General features: G+C 43.9%; 2 protein-coding genes across 2 annotated transcripts in view; one reads left to right on the top strand and one right to left on the bottom strand.

Annotated features, from left to right (window-relative positions):
* Window positions 1-335: 335 nt before the first annotated feature.
* On the top strand, window positions 336-6,645 carry LOC307265792 (synaptotagmin-14-like; the record flags this gene model as incomplete). The annotated part of the gene is made up of 7 exons (XM_080047596.1): window positions 336-1,236; window positions 1,723-1,860; window positions 3,126-3,406; window positions 4,129-4,566; window positions 4,997-5,177; window positions 5,530-5,586; window positions 6,329-6,645. 7 exons carry the CDS (start codon window positions 336-338, stop codon window positions 6,643-6,645), a joined length of 2,313 nt encoding a protein of 770 aa, XP_079903722.1.
* Window positions 6,646-8,983: 2,338 nt separating this feature from the next.
* Window positions 8,984-18,679, bottom strand: part of extl3 (exostosin-like glycosyltransferase 3) — a 35,552-nt gene continuing 25,856 nt past the window's right edge. The window contains exons 2-6 of the mRNA XM_080047849.1: window positions 15,865-18,502; window positions 15,013-15,140; window positions 13,578-13,722; window positions 13,313-13,441; window positions 8,984-12,033 (exon numbers count right to left, since the gene is read on the bottom strand). Coding sequence (XP_079903975.1) covers window positions 11,824-12,033; window positions 13,313-13,441; window positions 13,578-13,722; window positions 15,013-15,140; window positions 15,865-18,003 — 2,751 coding nt within the window. The 5' untranslated portion in view covers window positions 18,004-18,502 and the 3' untranslated portion in view covers window positions 8,984-11,823. The remainder of the gene's footprint in view (window positions 12,034-13,312; window positions 13,442-13,577; window positions 13,723-15,012; window positions 15,141-15,864; window positions 18,503-18,679) is intronic.

Raw genomic sequence — 18,679 nt, 5'->3', positions numbered from 1 at the left:
AACACTTGAACAAAAAGCCTCCAGTGTACAGCATTACAGCATCATAGCTAATTCTAATTTCCAATGCCTGTCCCTAGAAGGACATTCTAATGACATAGCCCTTTACTTGACCATTGTATTTCTTGTCCTGGCGTTATTTGTCAAACAAGCAGAGCGCCACAAGCGTTTCATGGAGAATAATAATCATCCCCAGGTGTGAAGGAAAGGTACATACTTAGTTTTCCACATCCCTGCTCACATCCGCATGTCCATGGCAGTGCCTCTGATGAGTTAACCTAGTGGTTGTGCATGGTGACAGTGACTGGAGCCCCCATACCCCAGAGAGAGAGAGAGATATGGCCTTCTTCAAGAGCTTCGGGCAGAACCTCCCATCTGTCAACATCTCCTCCATCTTGGACTCGGTCACCAGCCGCGTGGACGACCTGGCCAACGCCGTCAGCGATGCCACGTACGCCGTAAGCGACCAACTGACCGAGGGGGTCACCACCATCATCAACAAGGTGCAGGAGGAGGAAGACGGGGAGAACAATGGAGGCCACCAGGAGTCGGGCCAGGCATCCACAGAGCAGGAGAGCAGCAAGGCCAATAATAAAAGCATGTGGTCAAATATGTCCAGAGAGCCAGACACGGGCAGCGCACCCTCAAAGACTAACCAGGCCACCGGAGACGCATCGCAGGGGGAGCAAGCGTCGGCGAGCCAGCTGGAGTGGGAGTGGAGGGACGGCTGCTGGCGAGTAAAAAAGACTGACGCAGAGTTAGCGGAGGAAGCTAAGAGGAAGCAGGACGAGAAGGAGCTGCAGGAGAAGAGGGAGCAGAGGAGGAAAGAGAGGAGGGCCAAGCAGCTGGAGAAAGAGGCAGAGTTACAGAAAAACAGGGAGGAAGAAGGAGAGCAAGAAGAGGAAGCCGATGCAGGCAACAGCAGCGGACAAGACAGAAAGGCGGAAGCTCCTCAATCACCCACCACGACCGAAGGCAAGCTATCGAAAGAGAAAAAGCAAAAAGAAGAGGGGGAAGAGGAAGAGACACAGGATGGACAAGAGAGAGACGGAGAGGGAGACAACGAAGAAGAGGCCGAGGTCTCGAAAACATCCTCCAAGGTGAAGAAAAAGAAGTCAGACAAGAAGAAAGGGAAAGGAGCAAAGAAGGGTTCAAAGCAATCGGACGAAGGCTCGGACGTGGAAAACAAGAAGGAGAAAAGGAAGAAAAGCAAGAAGAAAAAGAAAAAGAAAGGCAAAGGTTAGAATGTGTGGCTGCTTCTGATTCACCGCCTGGGTCTCATCTTCTTCTTCTTCTCTTATTTTCAAAGTCAACTCAAGTCATAAGCTGAAGATCTCACCCTATAATGGTCAACTTTCCAGAGTGTTGTGCATCTTTCCTCTTGTCTTCTGCCTTCCCGTTAAAGCAATAATGCGTAACTTTTCATAGTAATGGATGTCGGTTGCATTCAAGCCATCGCCCAAATAAGTTGAGACAAAGTTCAAGCTAGCACCAGACAATTTGAACCCCCCCCCCCTCCCCCTCTAGCACCGGAGCTCAGAAAAATCCCACATGCCCATGAAATGTTTGGAATATGGAATAAAAATCCATGCACGATCACCGAAAGGCTTACCTGTTGTAGATGCGCCGACAGAAGTTACAAACTATAGCTTTAACGCTCCATAAATGATGTCTTGTGTGATACATGTTAGTGTTTGATCTCCCTGTCCACCTCCTTCTGTGCAGAGGGAGTGTTATCAGAGAGTGAGGAGGATAAGGGCCCTGAAGCGGAGGCCCAGCAGAACAGCACATCTGCGTGGGGAAACAAACACAAACAGTCCACCGAACAGGGAGGCTACAGCAGCGAAGCCTCCAGCGAACACAGTGAGAATGTGCACAAGCGCTGCATCATTTCATTTCAACCCACATGGAAAAACAGCAGCAACACACATGCTGTTCAACACAAAATATCAAAAGGACACACTTGTAATGAATTAGGTCATAAGGACATAATTCAGGATCTCAAAACACATGAAATGTATTAAATTGACAAGTATTGACAAACCATATTATGCAATATGAGAATAGAAATGCAGTAGTTTACATTTCCTAAAAATAAATGCATAACGTGTCTCTATGGAGCTAATGTATGTAGATTTATACCCACACATTTTAAGCTTTTAAAAATTTGCTTTGATTAAAAAATTATATTTTAAGTACCAAGTATTGTATACAAAGTACTATTGCTAATTTATAAAAAATGTCATAAACATACATAAACACTTCATACAAACATCCACTCTGAAACATTGTAATTGATGTTGCAGTATTTCTTTATGTTATAGTATATTATATTTTATAGTCTCTGTTGAATTATTAATCTAATATTATTATAATGGGACCTTAAAAGCGCTAAATAAATAAAAGGTGTTATAATTATTTAAAAAAAAGTTTTGCTCACATTTGTTTTCATCCAAACTTCTGAAATTATGGAATTGTCCATATCTTTTGTTAAAAAACTTGCACAGAGTTAGATCAGAGGATCGATACCTCTCTTATACCTGAAAACAAAATTATGAATTAAATATGAAGCAACAGCCAGCAGATGGTTAGCTTAGAAGAAAGTCTGGAGGCAGGAGGAAAAGGCCAGCTGGCATTTTTTTAGACGGTAACACTTCATTTAAATTTGGAGTGTATTAATAAGTACAAAACCAAAATGGGGTTTACGTGAGGTTATATTCCACACGCTGTCTTATCTGGGAGGTGCTGTTAGCTAGATTTTGAGTGCATTGATCATCAAACTCTAAGCAAAACAATAGACAATCATAGTTCACAAAATGTCCAACGATTCCTTTAATTATGTTTAAATTGAGCTATCACTACATTGTCCAAGGTGCCAAATTTGTGACATGCAATATATTTCTCGAACGTTTTGGAAATTCACACACATTTAAAATATAATTCAGTTTGAGTGACCTATTCTAGTTCAAAAGGCGGGTCCGGTACAGTTCATGTCAAGGGGGTTAACCTGACTTTGTGTTAGACCATATGTTTTGCATACATAGTGACCATCCCTGTGGAGAACAATATGTCTCCAGTAACACGCCATTCATATCACATTACTCCTCTTCCTCTCTTCTCTCTCTCAGTCAATAGCATCCAGAGAATAAAGAAAGATTCCTCCCTCACCGAGCCTCAGCCTCCTCCGTACCAGGCTGTGAGCTGTGGGCCGCGCGTGTCCTCTCGTTCCCGCTCTGAGCGAGGGGTCCGGAGGGGCACGTCCCCACCGCGCACGGGGTCCCCACAGCACGGAGACAGCCCCCGCAACGGCTCCAGTGAGGCCAGTGTGGACCAGGACACCGAGAGCTACCTCAACAAAGGCTGTGAGGAGGACATTCCCAGTGATAGTACTGCCGTGTTAGGACCAGAGGTGAGATCAAGGCCGCTTTATGTTCCCCTTAAGCAGCACATAACAATTCTTTTTTATGGTACACTATAAACTAGTATATAGCATACTTTTATAGTATATATTTTATGTACCAGCTTATTCCTGCCCTGTTCTTCACCATAAGTCATCAGTAGTACCATTAGTTAATTAGATATGTATGTGAGAACACTACAGTAATTTGATAACTTGTTTACAGTCAAATGTGTTACAGTCAGTGTCAGTTACAGGTCTGCTTTTGTAAAAGGAGAACAGGGGGCGGATGAGTCAGTGATTGTACTTGTTTAAAAAGCATTGATGCAAGGAATGGTTTACTTACTTCAAAAAAAATTCCTCAGTTAACACAAATTAATTAGAATAACTTGAAGTTATCAAGTTAACAGTTGCTATGAAAATAATTAAAACCAAGTTAATTGAACGGTTCAATGCAATGGTCCTATAAAATACCTTGATACTCACTCAGCTTCAAGAAATATAATAATAATACATCTGGGAATGTATTGGTGATATAACTTTGAACCCTTTGATTGTTATTGGACTCTAAAAAGGCAGTTGGCTGCAAAACACGTGGTAGATCAATCATATATATTTTCAAAAGTTAATTTGTGTTTTTTCACCTTGTCTTCATCATTCATCATTCATCAGTATTCCTGAAGAAGGAAACACAACAACCTTTTAAATGTGTGAAATGTTTTCTTTCCATTCAGGACGGCTCCGGTCCTCAGCTCCCCATGGCCTACGAGCCCGAGCCGCTGGGCAAGTACGGCACGCTGGACGTGGCCTTCGAGTACGACTCCGGCGAGCAGTGGTTGGCCGTCACGGTCACTGCGGCGACAGACATTCCCGCCCTCAAACAGACGGGCAACATCGCGTGGCAGGTCCATCTGGTGCTGCTGCCCACCAAGAAGCAACGGGCCAAGACCGGCGTGCAGAAGGGCCCCTGTCCGGTGTTCACCGAAACGTTTAAGTTCTCCAGAGTGGAACAAGAGGCTCTGGGAGACTATGCCGTTCGGTTCCGCCTCTACAGCATCAGGCGGATGAAGAAAGAGAAAGTCCTGGGAGAAAAGGTCTTCTACCTGACCAAGCTCAACCTGCAGGGAAAGATGGCGCTACCCGTCACTCTGGAGCAGGGCTCTGAACTCACCGTGAGAAAAAACACTTTGTGAATTGGTAACATGCACTGTGCTGAGGTTTATTTGAGGTATAGTGGGATTTTGATTTGACAGTGATAATATCAACTATAGATATATGTACATCCTCTGGGGACCATTAATATCTGTAATAAAATGTATCGGAATCCATCTCAACTAAAAGTAGTTGACATATTCCTGTCTGAGTGTAAGCAGTAGAACAACCCTCATCCATTGAGCTATGCAGCTTACATGGCCAAAAAGTATAAGTATGTAATTTGGTTCTGATTTTCTGATATGCAGGCCTCACTACTTTGGAATTCTTTCTATTTTGTTATGACAAATAATGCTTTGTATTGACTGTAAAAATCCCCTTGTTGCTTCTCTTTCCTCTTTGAATGACTTCCTGTTTGTGTGTGTGTGTGTGTGTGTGTGATCTCACCAGGGTTGCGGCTCCGTGGTGAGTGTGTCTCGCAGTGCGGGCGCTCTGTCATGTCGCTCCACTGAAGACTCGTCCCTGCCAGAGATCCTCCTGGGCCTCATCTACAACTCTGCCACAGGACAGTTATCTGCCGAGGTCATCCAGGGAAGCCACTTCAAAACAACAGCGTCTGATAAACCCGTCAGTACGTACTAAACTTCCATTTCAAATCGTTTTCATTCTTGGGTTTTGTGCCAGTTTTTGGATGAGGTGATGAGTGACTATATAAACACTCCTGTCTGTGAAATTCCCCCTTGTAAACTTGTTGATACACCAAGCAATTGTTTTGGCAAAACACATGGCCCAGCTGCATGTAACAAAAAAAAATTGTGCACCATTACACTTAAATGTTTCCTGGCAACAGTGGCAGCTATTTAATAACCTGAATGATTAAAGCCATAAAGCTGAAGCAATTGCTGTTAATCAACTGTTAACCCCTTATTTCTGACTCTCTTTCTTCTTTCCAACCTTGTGTGCCGTGTGGTGTGTGCCCTCAGGTGGTCTGTTCTGTTGTTTAAAACACTTTGTAGGGGGACAGCTTTATATCATGAGAGGTAAGCCTGCAGTGCATTTACTTATAATCTTTGGGTAATAATTTTTTTAAATATTTAAATTATGTGTTCAGTGTATTTTAAGATATTTGTCCAAAATGCCATTTTTTTATTGGACAAAGTGTAGAAAAACAATCAAACACTCCTTCAATGAACAGTCATCCTGAAAATATGCGTTACATAACATTAAAGGGCTGGTTGCAACAAATTTCCGAGAAACGTACTTTCACACTTTGTGCTATTGAGCAACACAAAAAAATTCTGGGTTTTGTTTGTCCTGTTTGTCGTATCGATCTTGTGATAGTAAGTGTAATACATTTTATTAATCAGACTTTTTCTTCAAGGACACCTTTCATGTGCAAGAAATACATATCATAACCTAATGTAAAGTTGCAAGAAAGTCATATTCTCAGAAAAATTACAGAAATGAACTTAAAGAAGTTAACAGAGACAGATATTTCAAAAACCTGGGCATATTCCTTGCTGGATACCATTATAATTGAGAAACTCTTTACTTTTTTTCTCTTAGTAGACCTTTAAAATTGTAGAGCGCTGGTCTTTAATTCTGGCCTCTACCCAGACCCATAGTTCTTGTTTACTCCATACAATGCCTCTTCCGAGGTTAAAACCCCTATTTGATGAGAACACACAAAAACCATAAACATATCTGCATTTTTGTGTTTGCTGTACCGATATCCCACCACTTGATGGCGCTCTCTCACCACTCTCTTACACCTCCTTTCAGACACCTACGTGAAGCTGACCATGCTGGACTCCAAGGGGAAAGAGATGTCCAAGTGTAAAACGGCCGTGTGTCGCGGGCAACCCAACCCCACCTACAAGGAGACCTTTGTATTTCAAGTGGCCCTCTTCCAGCTCTCGGAGGTGTCTTTGGTTCTGTCGGTGTGGTGCCGGCGGAGCAGCATGCGGCCCCGGGAACGTCTGGGCTGGGTAACCCTGGGCCTCAACAGCACCAGTGAGGACCAGCAAGCTCACTGGACAGAGATGAAGGAGGCAGAGGGACAGCAAGTCTGCCACTGGCACACACTCACTGATACATAGAGATATAGGGAGAGCAAGATTTATGAAGCCTCAACATCAACTTACATTCCCTGGAGTTTTTTTTCTTGGAGGGGGGGAGAGCAGGGAGCACCTTGAGCGAAATGTGTGTTTGTGTGTGTGTGTGATGCATATAGGTGTGAGGACAGGTGTTGTGGGTTCTCGGTGTTCACTGCCACAGACTGCATGGATACCCCTCTAATTTGACACTGTTTATCGGAGGCAGACGATGGACTAACTTTGTTGGTGGAGGTGTAAGGTCTGGCTCCAGCCTTTTTTAAATTGACAATAGAAGGCAATGGCAGACTGAAAATGAATGACATTACAAGACACTGTTCTCCTGTACCTCTGCCTATACAGCGAGATCTGCATGTACACTACACTATCTGTTTACAGGACTTTTCCGTCTCTGAATCTTGGGACCAAACAAGCTCGGTCCAGGACCAGCAGCAGCAGACTCCTCCTCCCTCCCGGTTTCTCCTCTGGACTTCAGCTGCCACCAGCATACCAGACATTTCTCTATATCAACCAATTGACAAACGAGAGGGTGCAATGAAAAGACTGTTACAAAGGGCCTACGACATGCTGCAACTATGCTTACAAGCTATGCTTTGTACAGTTTGTTTACATGCACATGACATTATGCAAATATCCATTCATTGGTCTCGTTCATTTTATTTTTTGGGACTTTCAGTCAGTGGGTTATTTCGTGGGTATCTCTTTTTGGGTATGTGTTAGAGACCGCTTCTTTTTTTTCTTACAAAAAAATTGGTCTTTCTTGCATAACTCTGTACACTATGCATCTGACGCCACTTTTAAACTAGAGGAATGACATTCTGTCTTGTGCTCTTAAAGAATTGGACACGGCTCTGCGTGCCACTGGTATCTAAGAGTAGCTTCCTTTTCCCCGTGTAGAACAGATTTGAGCCTCTTTCACCATTCAGCCTTGTGACAACTCAGCCATGTTCATTCATGTAGAAACACGGTGCTTCCCCGCTGAGGAGGAATATGCAAGAAGCCAGACAGCCCAATAAAAAAACTGTTAGGCAGAGCCGTTGACAGCCTCGGTTGCGTTCGCCGTAAAGTGAGGAGTCAAGGTTTGAACTCAAAGGCGAATTGTATTGTTTCTCATTATAATTGAATGGGAGTAGGTTACTAAATAAAAGGCTACAGTAAATGAAATCACTGTCCAGGAATGTGCGTGGTCCTCATCGGGAACAAAGGCAATCTTTAAACGCTCATCACAAGAGACAAATTATGAGTCAGACAATTCCCTAAAATGCAACTGAAGACTACACAGCCACACGCCAGTGTTAGTAGGAGAAAAACAAACCAGTATGAAGCCCCTCTCTCCTCTCTCTGTGCTGGCTGAATGCTGAGGGGTGTGGGATGCATTTTTCTGTCTCCTTGTCCCACTGATGTCAGAGCTAAACCCAGAGTTAGGACGCTGTTAGGAGGATGTTGCAACCACACCTCGTCCCTTCAGTCTACAAAATTTAGACAAAGTCAAATTTGATTAATTCGTAAATCGTAAGAAGAATGAATAACAGATTTCTTACATTGGTTCCATATAAATCCTTGGCTTTTGACTGCAGAAAAAAGGGAACAACAGTTAAGTATTTCTTATGACGAGTTTGACTTCAAGCACAATTCGTGCATAACCAGCATTTACAACCATCGAAGGATCAGTATGCCAGCAGGTCTGCTTAGCATGAAGGTTGGAAACTGGTCAACAAGTAGGCCAGAATAACCTTCCCATTCCATCCTCAACAGCTCACTAATTAACACATTGGTTTTTTACATTTTGGTTGGATCACACATCTAAAGGTGTCGTTACTATTTTAAGCTATAGTGCGTAACTTTTTCATAAAAATGAATGGTTGGAATCCAGCGCCAAACGAGTTGATACAAAGTTGATCAAGCTTACCAGCTCCACAAAACTCTCTGTATTTCTCATTATGAGAGCGTTAATAAAACTGGTGTGACCCCCTGGCGCAGGAGCACAAGAAGCAGCCACATCATGTTTCAGCTTCTACTACTAAGAACAAACCTGAAAGTACAGCAGAAGGAATAATCCATGTCCATTCATGATCACCGAAGGCGTACGTCATGCAGATGCGCCGACAGTGTTGTTGTAATTCCTCAGAATTACTCATTGGGGCAACCAGTAGTTACACACTATAGCTTTTAAATAAAGTTCTTGTTCTCATTTTAAAGGCTTTTTTCTTCTTCTTTTTTTAATAGTCAAAGTGTCGAAATGAGTTCTGTAAAGATGGAGAAAAAGAATGAGGCAATAAGCCATGTGATGTTTTAACAATGTTACGTTTTTATTTCCATTTTATCCAGCCTTCCAATGTGTGTATGGCGCTGTCATCAGTCTGGCAGCAGCTGCAGGTGGCCGGGGAACTCGCCCGCAGCTGTGGATCACATCCAGGAGCACATAGTTTCACAAACTCCCTTTCACCTAAACAGAGTGACTATGGCCTTCCAGGGAAATAACTCCTGCTTTGGGCCATGGAAAACCAGCTGTGCCACTGATCCAACAGGGGGGGGGGGGACCAGGGGCTAGAGGAATGGGATGTTTTAAACTTCCAAAATATAGGCCAACCCCTTCCGTGCCCTGAGGTCAGCTCTGAAGCTAGCCAGGTAATTAGGAGGCCCTTGGTGCTCCAATTAAAAGTGAAGCCGGGCCGGTTGTTCGAGTCTGGTGCGGTGTCAATTTGGATTAGTTTGCTGTAATAAAGACTCTGGTTCTTCATTCATTTATTCCATTCCGCTAAACATGCCCAATCAGATATTGGTATATTACACTGGAGGGGGGACTAAGCAGCAGCAGCAGCAGTGGTAGCAGCCACCTGGAGCAGGTAGGGGCTTAGCTTCAAAGACATTGTCTGGCTCAGTTTATGACGTTTACTTACAGGTCGACGTTACTGCGTTCCTCCCTGCTGCTTTTAGGTAGCTTATGTTTCCCCCTTTCAGTGGCACAAGCTAGTTTTCCTTGGCAATGAAACAAAACCGGCGGCTCAATCAAGTTGGGGACCTCTTCGTGATTAGAACTAATAAACTACAATGTCTGATAATTTTTTTTATTGAATGTGTCACTTTCAGTTTAAAAAAAAAATATTTTCTTAATAATATATTCAATAAATATACAGGAACTATTTATGCAAGTTTTTGTTTTCTTAAAAGCATCCTCAAAGCGAGAACCTAATTTAGGGGGGACAAGAAAAAAAAATACATCTCAAAATCTTTTTTCAAAAGGGATATTTTCAGGTTAGTCTTTTGTTTAGATTACGGGAATTAATTGTGACAAGGTCAAATAAAAGACTTTGGATTTATAATACATGATGGAAAGGGCTCCAATGTATTTTACGTTCTTGTAAAGTACCATTTAGAATTCATTTTACCAGACTGCATGCCTTCAGCAGTCACTCGTACGGTGCACCCTGCAAACTATACTGTAGAGCAGCATTGCATCGTACCTATTTGGCAAAGAAAACATTCATCAAGCAATGGTAAGAAGAAAAAAAGAAAAACAAATGTAACCAATATGGCGACACCATTAAGTGACGTTTCTGTCTTGCGTTGGGAAATTTCTATACAGGAGAGTGATATTAACATGGCAGGATCTATCTAATACTTCTGTTGCAAAGCCAGAACTTGTAGTATATTAAAGAGAATAGTTTCAAATGTTAGGAAATGTGCTTAGTAACTCTTGTATCTGTTACCTTTAGCTTAGCTTGGCAAACAGACAGGAAACGGGAGGCGAAACAGCCTTTTGTTTTTACAGTATTTTAGATCAGATACTTGTTTATGAGTGAGCTGCAGAGGGGCTGATAGGCAGATTTGTGTTGCCTTTGTACAAAGCCAGGCTAGCCATTTCTCCCCAATCTTTATGCTAAGCTAAGCAGCTGTAGCTTCATTATTAACGGACAAACTAAAATGTCTAACTATTTCCTTTCAACCTTAAAAATGTATACCATAATCCCAATAGTACATTAAAACATCACTGAAGCCTTTCTTTATAATTACATTCTTAATTAAACATCCAGGCCTAATTTCTGTTGATTTTGGCAGCTGTGTTTCTTGACTTTGTCGCACTTCAGTGATGGACATTGTAACCATTGATTGGTCAATATTATTACATTTAGACAGGACTACTTCAACCTCGGACCAATTTTACTAACATTAGTAATACCCTAAAGCATAAAAAACAGGCCATTTTACAGACTCGTCAAAGAGCCTGCATCCTGTAGAAAAGAAAAAAAAATGGTGGCTGGTTTTCATGATAGAATTTGAGGCATTATGGTGACCGCTGAAGTGAATTCCTACTAAAAACATGATTGGGCCAACCTGCTTAACTCTTCAGTCGAGGTCCTGTCTCGTTCTCAGACTAACAAGTCTGATGTCTGATCTCCTGCAGACAGAGGTTCTGGAAAATGTTCATTGGACACAGAAATTTACACATTTAAACGACATTATTATAAAAAAAAAAAAAAAGTTCAATAAAATACTTCCATCAGTGCTTCTCTTGTGTACAAGAAGTACAGTTGAATCTGTAAAATAAAAAAAATAAAAAGCGTAGTGGCATCTGTGTGCCGTTGCCACTCTTTTCTCTCCCAGCTGAAACTGTGGACAGGGCCGCTGCACCAAATGCAGCCTGACATCAGTCTGTCAGTGATTCCGTAATGGATAGCTCCTCTGTCAGAGCGGGTTATTTTCTTCGGTAGCGTTTTCTGTACACTGTGTACAACTGTCGTCTTTCCTCAGCAGGCCGTTAAGAGGTGCAAATGACATCTGTAGTGGTTGATGATTGAGCATGATTGAAGAACATGAGAAAGAAAGGAGTAACATCCACTGAAAAGGCTTTTGTTTTGTTGTTGGCAGTGGCACCTTTCAGCTTCCACACTACTTCAAAGTTGAAGTAGTACCGTAGATCAGACCACCAGCCAAACAAGCTTTTAAGGTTAACTTGTCTACCCCCCCAAGGCAAAATCCTACACTTTTACTTCCGTGCATGTATCTGGTAGTCCGTCCATCCATCCATCCATCTTCTTCACTGCTCGCAAGTGGGAGCTGCTGTTCTTAAAAAGAAAAAAAAAAAAAAAAAAAAAACTTCCAGTCCATCACTCCACTTTGCTTTTGGCTCTTTTTCGCTGGGCGGCTCAGCCCCTATAGACGCTATATGAACTTGAAGCACTTGGTCTTGTCGTGGGGCAAACGAGTCTTAAACAGCACAGAGTCCACGCGAAACTGTGTGTACAGCAGGGGCATATAGCCGTACACCTTGACAAAGAAGTTGATGCACTTGTGGCGTTCGTGGAAATGAGAGTCGTCGTGTGAGAGCGCCTGCGGGCAGCCGGGACAGCGGAAAGTCCAACGAGATGTCACCTAAGACAGGAGAAGAAGTTAGTCTGTGAATTTGTGATAATTACATTAAAGTATATTTGGATAATAATTGTATCTTACAAATTGAAAATATGAGCAGCTGTGGCCTAAGAGGAGGATAGGAAGTCCATTTTGGCAGGTGGTCATTGTACTCCCCACACCCCCTGCCACATGTTCAAATGTCCCTGGGAAAAGACACTTAACACTAAATTGCTCCTGACAGTTTGCCAGTACTCTAAGTGGAAGCCTGCTGCAATTTATGAGTGTATGTGTGTGTGTGAAGGGATGAATGAGAAGAAAAAATTGTCAAGTGCCCTGAGTGCAGTCCATTCACTATTTAAACGTCTGAACACCCCATTGTCCAACCATATCTTAGCAACTGTTACTAAGAATGGCAATCCAGCTGAGCCTTGGATCTCTCCATATGCTGTTGATGGGGTTGTAATAAGACCTATACATAAACAACATTTTAGCCTTTCTAAAACGGAATAGAAGAGACATGAAAAACATGAAAAGACTCAAATAAACAGTACTTGTATGCACAATATCATCTATGTGGCCATCAAGTGCTTAATTAAGACTCTTTATGAGATTCTTGTTTTAAAACAAGTCGGTGTGAACAATTAAAAAGTCTGCCGCATTTGGCATTTTAAAACGTACTTGTTGAGCTAATCTGGGCATAATTAGCATGGAAAATCTTAGCAAATGGATAATTGAGAAACGGACAAACTTCCAGTTTGAGTTTTGTTCACTCATCACCAGCGTTGCATAGAAAATTGCTGATTTTGTTTTAGTTGTCTTATTGCGACTAAAAGAGTAATATAGTCCCACAACATTTAGGGCTCCACATTCAAACCTGCCCCAAATTCATTATTCACAAAGATTTTTCCAAGCAGTGGAATTCTGTCATGCAGCACGCTCCATCAAAGTTGTCCTTAATCCCCCTCGGAAACACTGAATAAAAACACCCCACTAAATGAAAAATAAACTTAAACTGAGGGCTGCAATGACATTTCTGTTCCAACAGCTTCCCCGCCTTGATTGCTATAAGTATTTGTCTATCCATAAATATACACCCTGGTAATAAATGTCCTTCCAATAAAAATCCACGGGGAAAAGAAAAAAAACAAACAGGCGGAACGCACAAATTTGATCTCGTAATTTTGATTTATCATTTATGTGGAATATTGTATATGTCAGTTTGAGTAATGGCAACACTAAGTGGGCAAAAATATAAACACACCGAGGGACTGAGGGAGATACAAAGTTTGCTGTTGCTGACCTTGATGGGCGGTTTGCGGGTGATGTGAGAGACCAGGAAGTTCATGGCAATGTCCTCGCAGTTTATGTACTCGTCCACCATGTCCCGGATGGCCACGGGCATCACATAGGAGTACAGGTAGGCGTAGTACTACAAAAACACACACACACACACACACAAAAACGAGGGACACGTCAATGATACTGCTACGAACATGAAGAAAGATAAGTTTTTCTTAATGTTATTGTTTTGTTTTATTTTGAGAATGTGGAATACAAGATCTTACCTTATGGAAGAAAGCAGCTCCTGTCAGCACCATGGAGAGCTCACAGGAGTAGTTTGAGTTGTAGAGCCAGGACTGGTGGTTGACGTCCCACGCGTGATACCTCCCAGGGAAACCCACGATGCGATCTCTGGCCTCACGCCACACTCTGCAAAACAAAACACGACGTCACTAGAATTCAATATTTACCATCATTTCATCAAGACCGATGGGACAGGAATGAACAGATACTTTGTGGTAATGCTACTCTTTTATGCTCATTAGTGTCTGTGCATACGCCACATTTTTTTACATCCATCTGCTTCGACTTTTAATTTATATATGTGACGTGATGTGACAACTGTTTGCCTCATGGGAGCAATTAAGTAACCATTTTGAAGTCATCCACTGGCATGTGATGTGATGCTTTCAACCAATTCAACTCTTGGCTCATATCTACACATACTGTGGCCAAGTTACAGTAAAAACACACACACACACACACACACACACACACACACACACACACACACACACACACACACACACACACACACACACACACACACACACACACACACACACACACACACACACACACACACACACACACACACACACACACACACACACACACACACACACACACACACACAGTTTCAGTTTATCAGATTGAATTCCTTCTGCGGACACGGAAGATGCAAAACATCGTGTGTGAAACTCAAATGTCTAACATTGCTGCGTAATATTTTCCTCTTCGGCGAATGTGGAATTGAGGAAACATTCCTGGGATATTTTTTTGGGGGAGGTTGAGATAATTCCTGACAAACCACAAGACACACTCACACATACCCACACACTCACACTCAGAGCCATTTTTCATGCCTGTCTGGACAAGCTGCTACTGAAGCACAGAGTTGTAGTTTTGTCTGGAAGAGGGGAGGCGTGATGCACAGAAATAACAGAACAGCGCACTTGATCATTTAAGTGCTTTAAACACGCCTTCACGTTTGGCTTATCTAAGAACAGTAGCAACAAATGAATCATAAATACAAGGCACCGACAGCGTGGTTCCCTTTTATTTTCTCTGGTTCAGTTGCTCTGTCTCACTCAGTGTGTGCAGGAATGTGATGACTGCATTTTTTGGACATTTTTACTTCTCCTGGGAGACAAAGATTTCCGGTCTACTTTACTTCATTTTTGTTTTCACATCACTTCTCCTTGGGGAAAAACCTTATTATATCTAAGGTTGTATTGTTTTATTATTAACTGTACAATTGATTATTTATTGCAAAGCCAATACAAATGTCAGTACTTGGCTCGCAAATAAGAGTTGTATAGCTGTTCTTAATTTATTAAGTCAGTCAGCTTTCACTTTTACTTTAAACTGTATTTTTCTTTTAGTCAGTGTGAAAAAAATGCAATCACCGTTATAAGACAACTAAACATGAAAACTTACCTGAACCCGAACATGATCTCATCATGGCGAAGGTGAGCGTCATCATCGATGGACAGGATGGCCTCCGTTTCCACCGCGTCCCAGGGAAGGAAGCGGTTGTTGAGGCTGTTCTTTTCCGTGCGGACGACCTGCGGGCGAAAGAGACCAGATTTCTGCTAAGCGAGAACCGTTCCGTCAGGCTTTTTTGTGAGTAGTGATTTTACAACTCCCGAGGGGAAACATCTGTCCCTTCCACTATGTTCACCAGTTTGTCACCAACTACTGGTTTGGTACTGGCCAGGTAGCATAGAGTTTTGTAGCGGTGTAAAGCTTTTTACTGCTGAAAACAGTGGCCTTCTGTTCTGTGTATGAAAACGACCTTGGTAGGAGGAGTGAATCAAAATTGTAACATTGTGGGCTGGTGAAAACAAAACAACGAGGTGAAAGACACTTTCACAATGTAGAGCTGAGAGGAAGTCCAATTAATTAGTTCCCACTTGTCTACAATGTGTCTCTGTCACAAACTAATGGTGTGAATATAAGCTACATGAATATTTTATTTTTCAGGCATAATTCAAAAAAGGCACACATTTTATTATTCATGAGATTTCTTCACATCCTTTTTAATAAAAAGCTGACGGTAATTTGTATGGACTCCCTCAGAGTTTAAAAGAGGCACTGATCCAATCAGCTCAATGTCACTCATGTACATAAGCAAACTTTGCATCTCCTCAGACACATTTTGAAAAGTTACTTTCATTGCATTTTAGAAAGACAGGATGAGAAGGAGATGACCAAAAGAAACCAACAATATAAAGATGAATTTGTTTACTTTTGTTGAAATAGAGGATTGTTTTTAAAAGGTGCACTCACCACAATCGGCAGACCAATGTCCGGCCACAGCAGGTCATCTGAAGGAGGCTTGGGAGAGTTCCACACCACCACTACCTTGTTGAGGTAGGGCAGTCCATTCAACCTCTCCAGAGAGTTCATCAACACCTCCTCCCTCTCGTACGTCAGCATGACCACGGTGAACTGTTCCCGGGGAACATTCCCTCCTAGAGCGGCCTGAAACTCCTTCCCAGAGCCGCCTGTACCTCCACCGATAGGCCTGAACCCGGTACCTGAACCCAGGAACTTGGCTTCAGAGGGCAGCAAGGGGTCCAGGGGAGTGTGGGGAAACAGATGGAAAGGACCCGGAGCCCTGTTCCATGATGTATAGGTGTCTGCCGCTGTGTATGTGAAATTACGGAGAAAGCGTGGAGACGCATAGGGGGGCTCAGTCTCCACAGGGCCCAAATCCAAATCACCATTGTCAGCCAGATTGGCGTCGGTCCCTGCCAGCTTCCCTGCTTTGTGAGGAATCTCTACGGCAGGCTCTTCTTTGATAGGTGCGGCAGGAACTTGGATGCTGGTTCTGATGCTGGCCAGAAGGGTGTTGAGAACATTCTCTGAGGTGGAGAAGTAGGTCTCCCAAATGAAGCGACCCTGCCGCCTCATAGCTAACATGTCATTGTCCGATAGGCTTCGCAGTAGGAAGTGAAGCTCTGTGACACGAGGCTTGGGGACTATGATGGCAGCCTCAGTCCATCGGATAAACTGGTGATACGGTAGTTTGGAGTGGTCCCCCAACACGACTGGGATGGTCCCTACCTCGAGGGCCTCAAAGAGCCTCATCCCACAGCCTGCTGAGGCCACCACCTGTCCATCTCCTGGAGCAATCACCAAGCCAAAAGTCGAAACCTTGAGCACCTCCAACCGGTCCTCCCTCTCACCGCAAAGAGCCCACTCTGTAGGCAAACTTGGCCGTGGGTTCTTGCAGGTGAACTCCACCAGCACCTGGTCCAAGTGGCTGTCCTGCACTGCCTTTAAGGTACCGATGATGCGATCGTCGTAGTCGGCCGGCGGGTCTCCTTCCATCTCCTCCTCGAAAGACTGAGGGGGCGCCTCCTGTAAGCTGCTCCTCAGCGACTCCACCCTCTCGCCCTGGAAGGTGAAAAGGTACTTCCTCTTTACGGGAACTTGAGGGGGCACTTCCAAAAAGTTTGGTTCAGAGAGGGCATGAACCAGCGGGGAGACTACCAAGTCAAAGCCCTCGCGGTACTGCTGCTCCAGGAAGGTGGACTGAGCGACTGCCGCCCGTCCCGTGCTCACATTGTACAGGAAATTTTGTGTCAGTGACTTTCTCGATAGATGCACTAGTACGTGGTTGTGTCCATCGGATCTCCAGTAAGGAAGAGCTTTTAATTGCTTCTCCAGCTCTGAAGGAGGCGGCAGTGGAGAGGATGAGGACTCCAGTAGCTCCCCTACCAGCACCAAATACACACATGCTATGCTGGGGTTGTCAGTTATATAAATGTTGCTCTTAACTGACGCTGCAAAAGCCTGCTTCACCAGCGGGTCAAGATAGTCTGCCCAGGAATAAGAGCTTGTGTCATAGACGTACACAGGAAAGCCAGACGTAAGAGGGCAGCGCGCGTAGTCGAAGCAGGAGCGTAGGCGGCAGGAGCGCGCAGACTTTGGCGGTGGTAGTCCGGGGTCTTCCTTGTCTGGAAGCAGCCTGACTGGCAACGACAGCTTGGGCTGGTTCTGGGCCATAAGCTCTTTGTAGGAATGCTCCGTCTGGCTGATGACGTTCTTGAGCTGCAGCAGATCCTGCTTGGCGCTGTCGATGCTGCGCTTGCAGGCCTCGATGCGCAGGTTCAGTCGAGCAATCTCCCCGTTGAGCTCCTGCCTCTTGGCCTCCAGCTGCAGCAGCTCCTCGCTGACTGACTCGCGGATCCGGCACAGGTCCTGGACATGTTTGGCCTCGCACAGTTCACCGCCGGGTCGCGGCCCAAAGATGCGCTTGTCGGGACCGCCAGCCTCGTCGATGGTGGTGAGGTAGTAGTGGGCGATGAGCGGGAAGAAGACCAGGATGAAGAAGAGCATGAAACTCAGCCAGGTGAGACGCACACGTCGCAACACCCAGGGCTGGCCGCCGGCACCCACACCACCACCGTTACGCTGCATTATTGACTCTCTTTCAGTCTGCTCCCCGCCCCGCCAAGGAACTGTTGCTATGGGGATCAGCAGCCATGGTACGACCTTGTCAGCAAGGCAGCTGGGATGGATACTAAATCATCAAAGCTGGGCTGTGGCGCTATGTCCTTCTGGAAAGGTTGTGTGAGGCTGTTGGCCTCCTCTTAAGCGTCCTGTGGTTATTGACTAGAGGTCCAGCCTCACCTGTATTCTAATATGTACTCTGATGTGTTAAAGACCACACAAACTAATTCCATTTCTATTTTTGTTCGGCTTTTCCTCAAAAACTATGTCAGAAAACAGTCCCTTAGATGGAGAGGGGTTCCCCTCATCGGGTGATGCAGGGCGGACATGGCTGCTCCCAGGTCAGTCAGATTGGCAGGGTCGACCTGTTGCTTCTATCGGGGGTGTGCTCATTTTCTTGCCCCTTGTCAGGACCTACTTAAGAGATGGAGCTTTTGAAGGTGTTTCTTGTCCTCAAAACAGGAACCTGGGGAGAGAGAATAAAAACATTAAGGAACAATGATCTCAATAATTATCTGTAGCAAGTTCAAAGTGACTGCTTTCACTATATGAATGAAAGAGCTGCTTTTAAAGGACTATTTAAGATGAAGTCCAAAAAAATCTGTCTGTTGCAGTAAAATATCTAAACCTTTTCATGCACCTC

This window comes from Ammodytes marinus (genome assembly GCF_949987685.1).
Source record: "Ammodytes marinus genome assembly, chromosome: 19".
NCBI lineage: Eukaryota > Metazoa > Chordata > Actinopteri > Uranoscopiformes > Ammodytidae > Ammodytes > Ammodytes marinus.
This window is presented reverse-complemented; position numbering and strand designations above follow the sequence as displayed.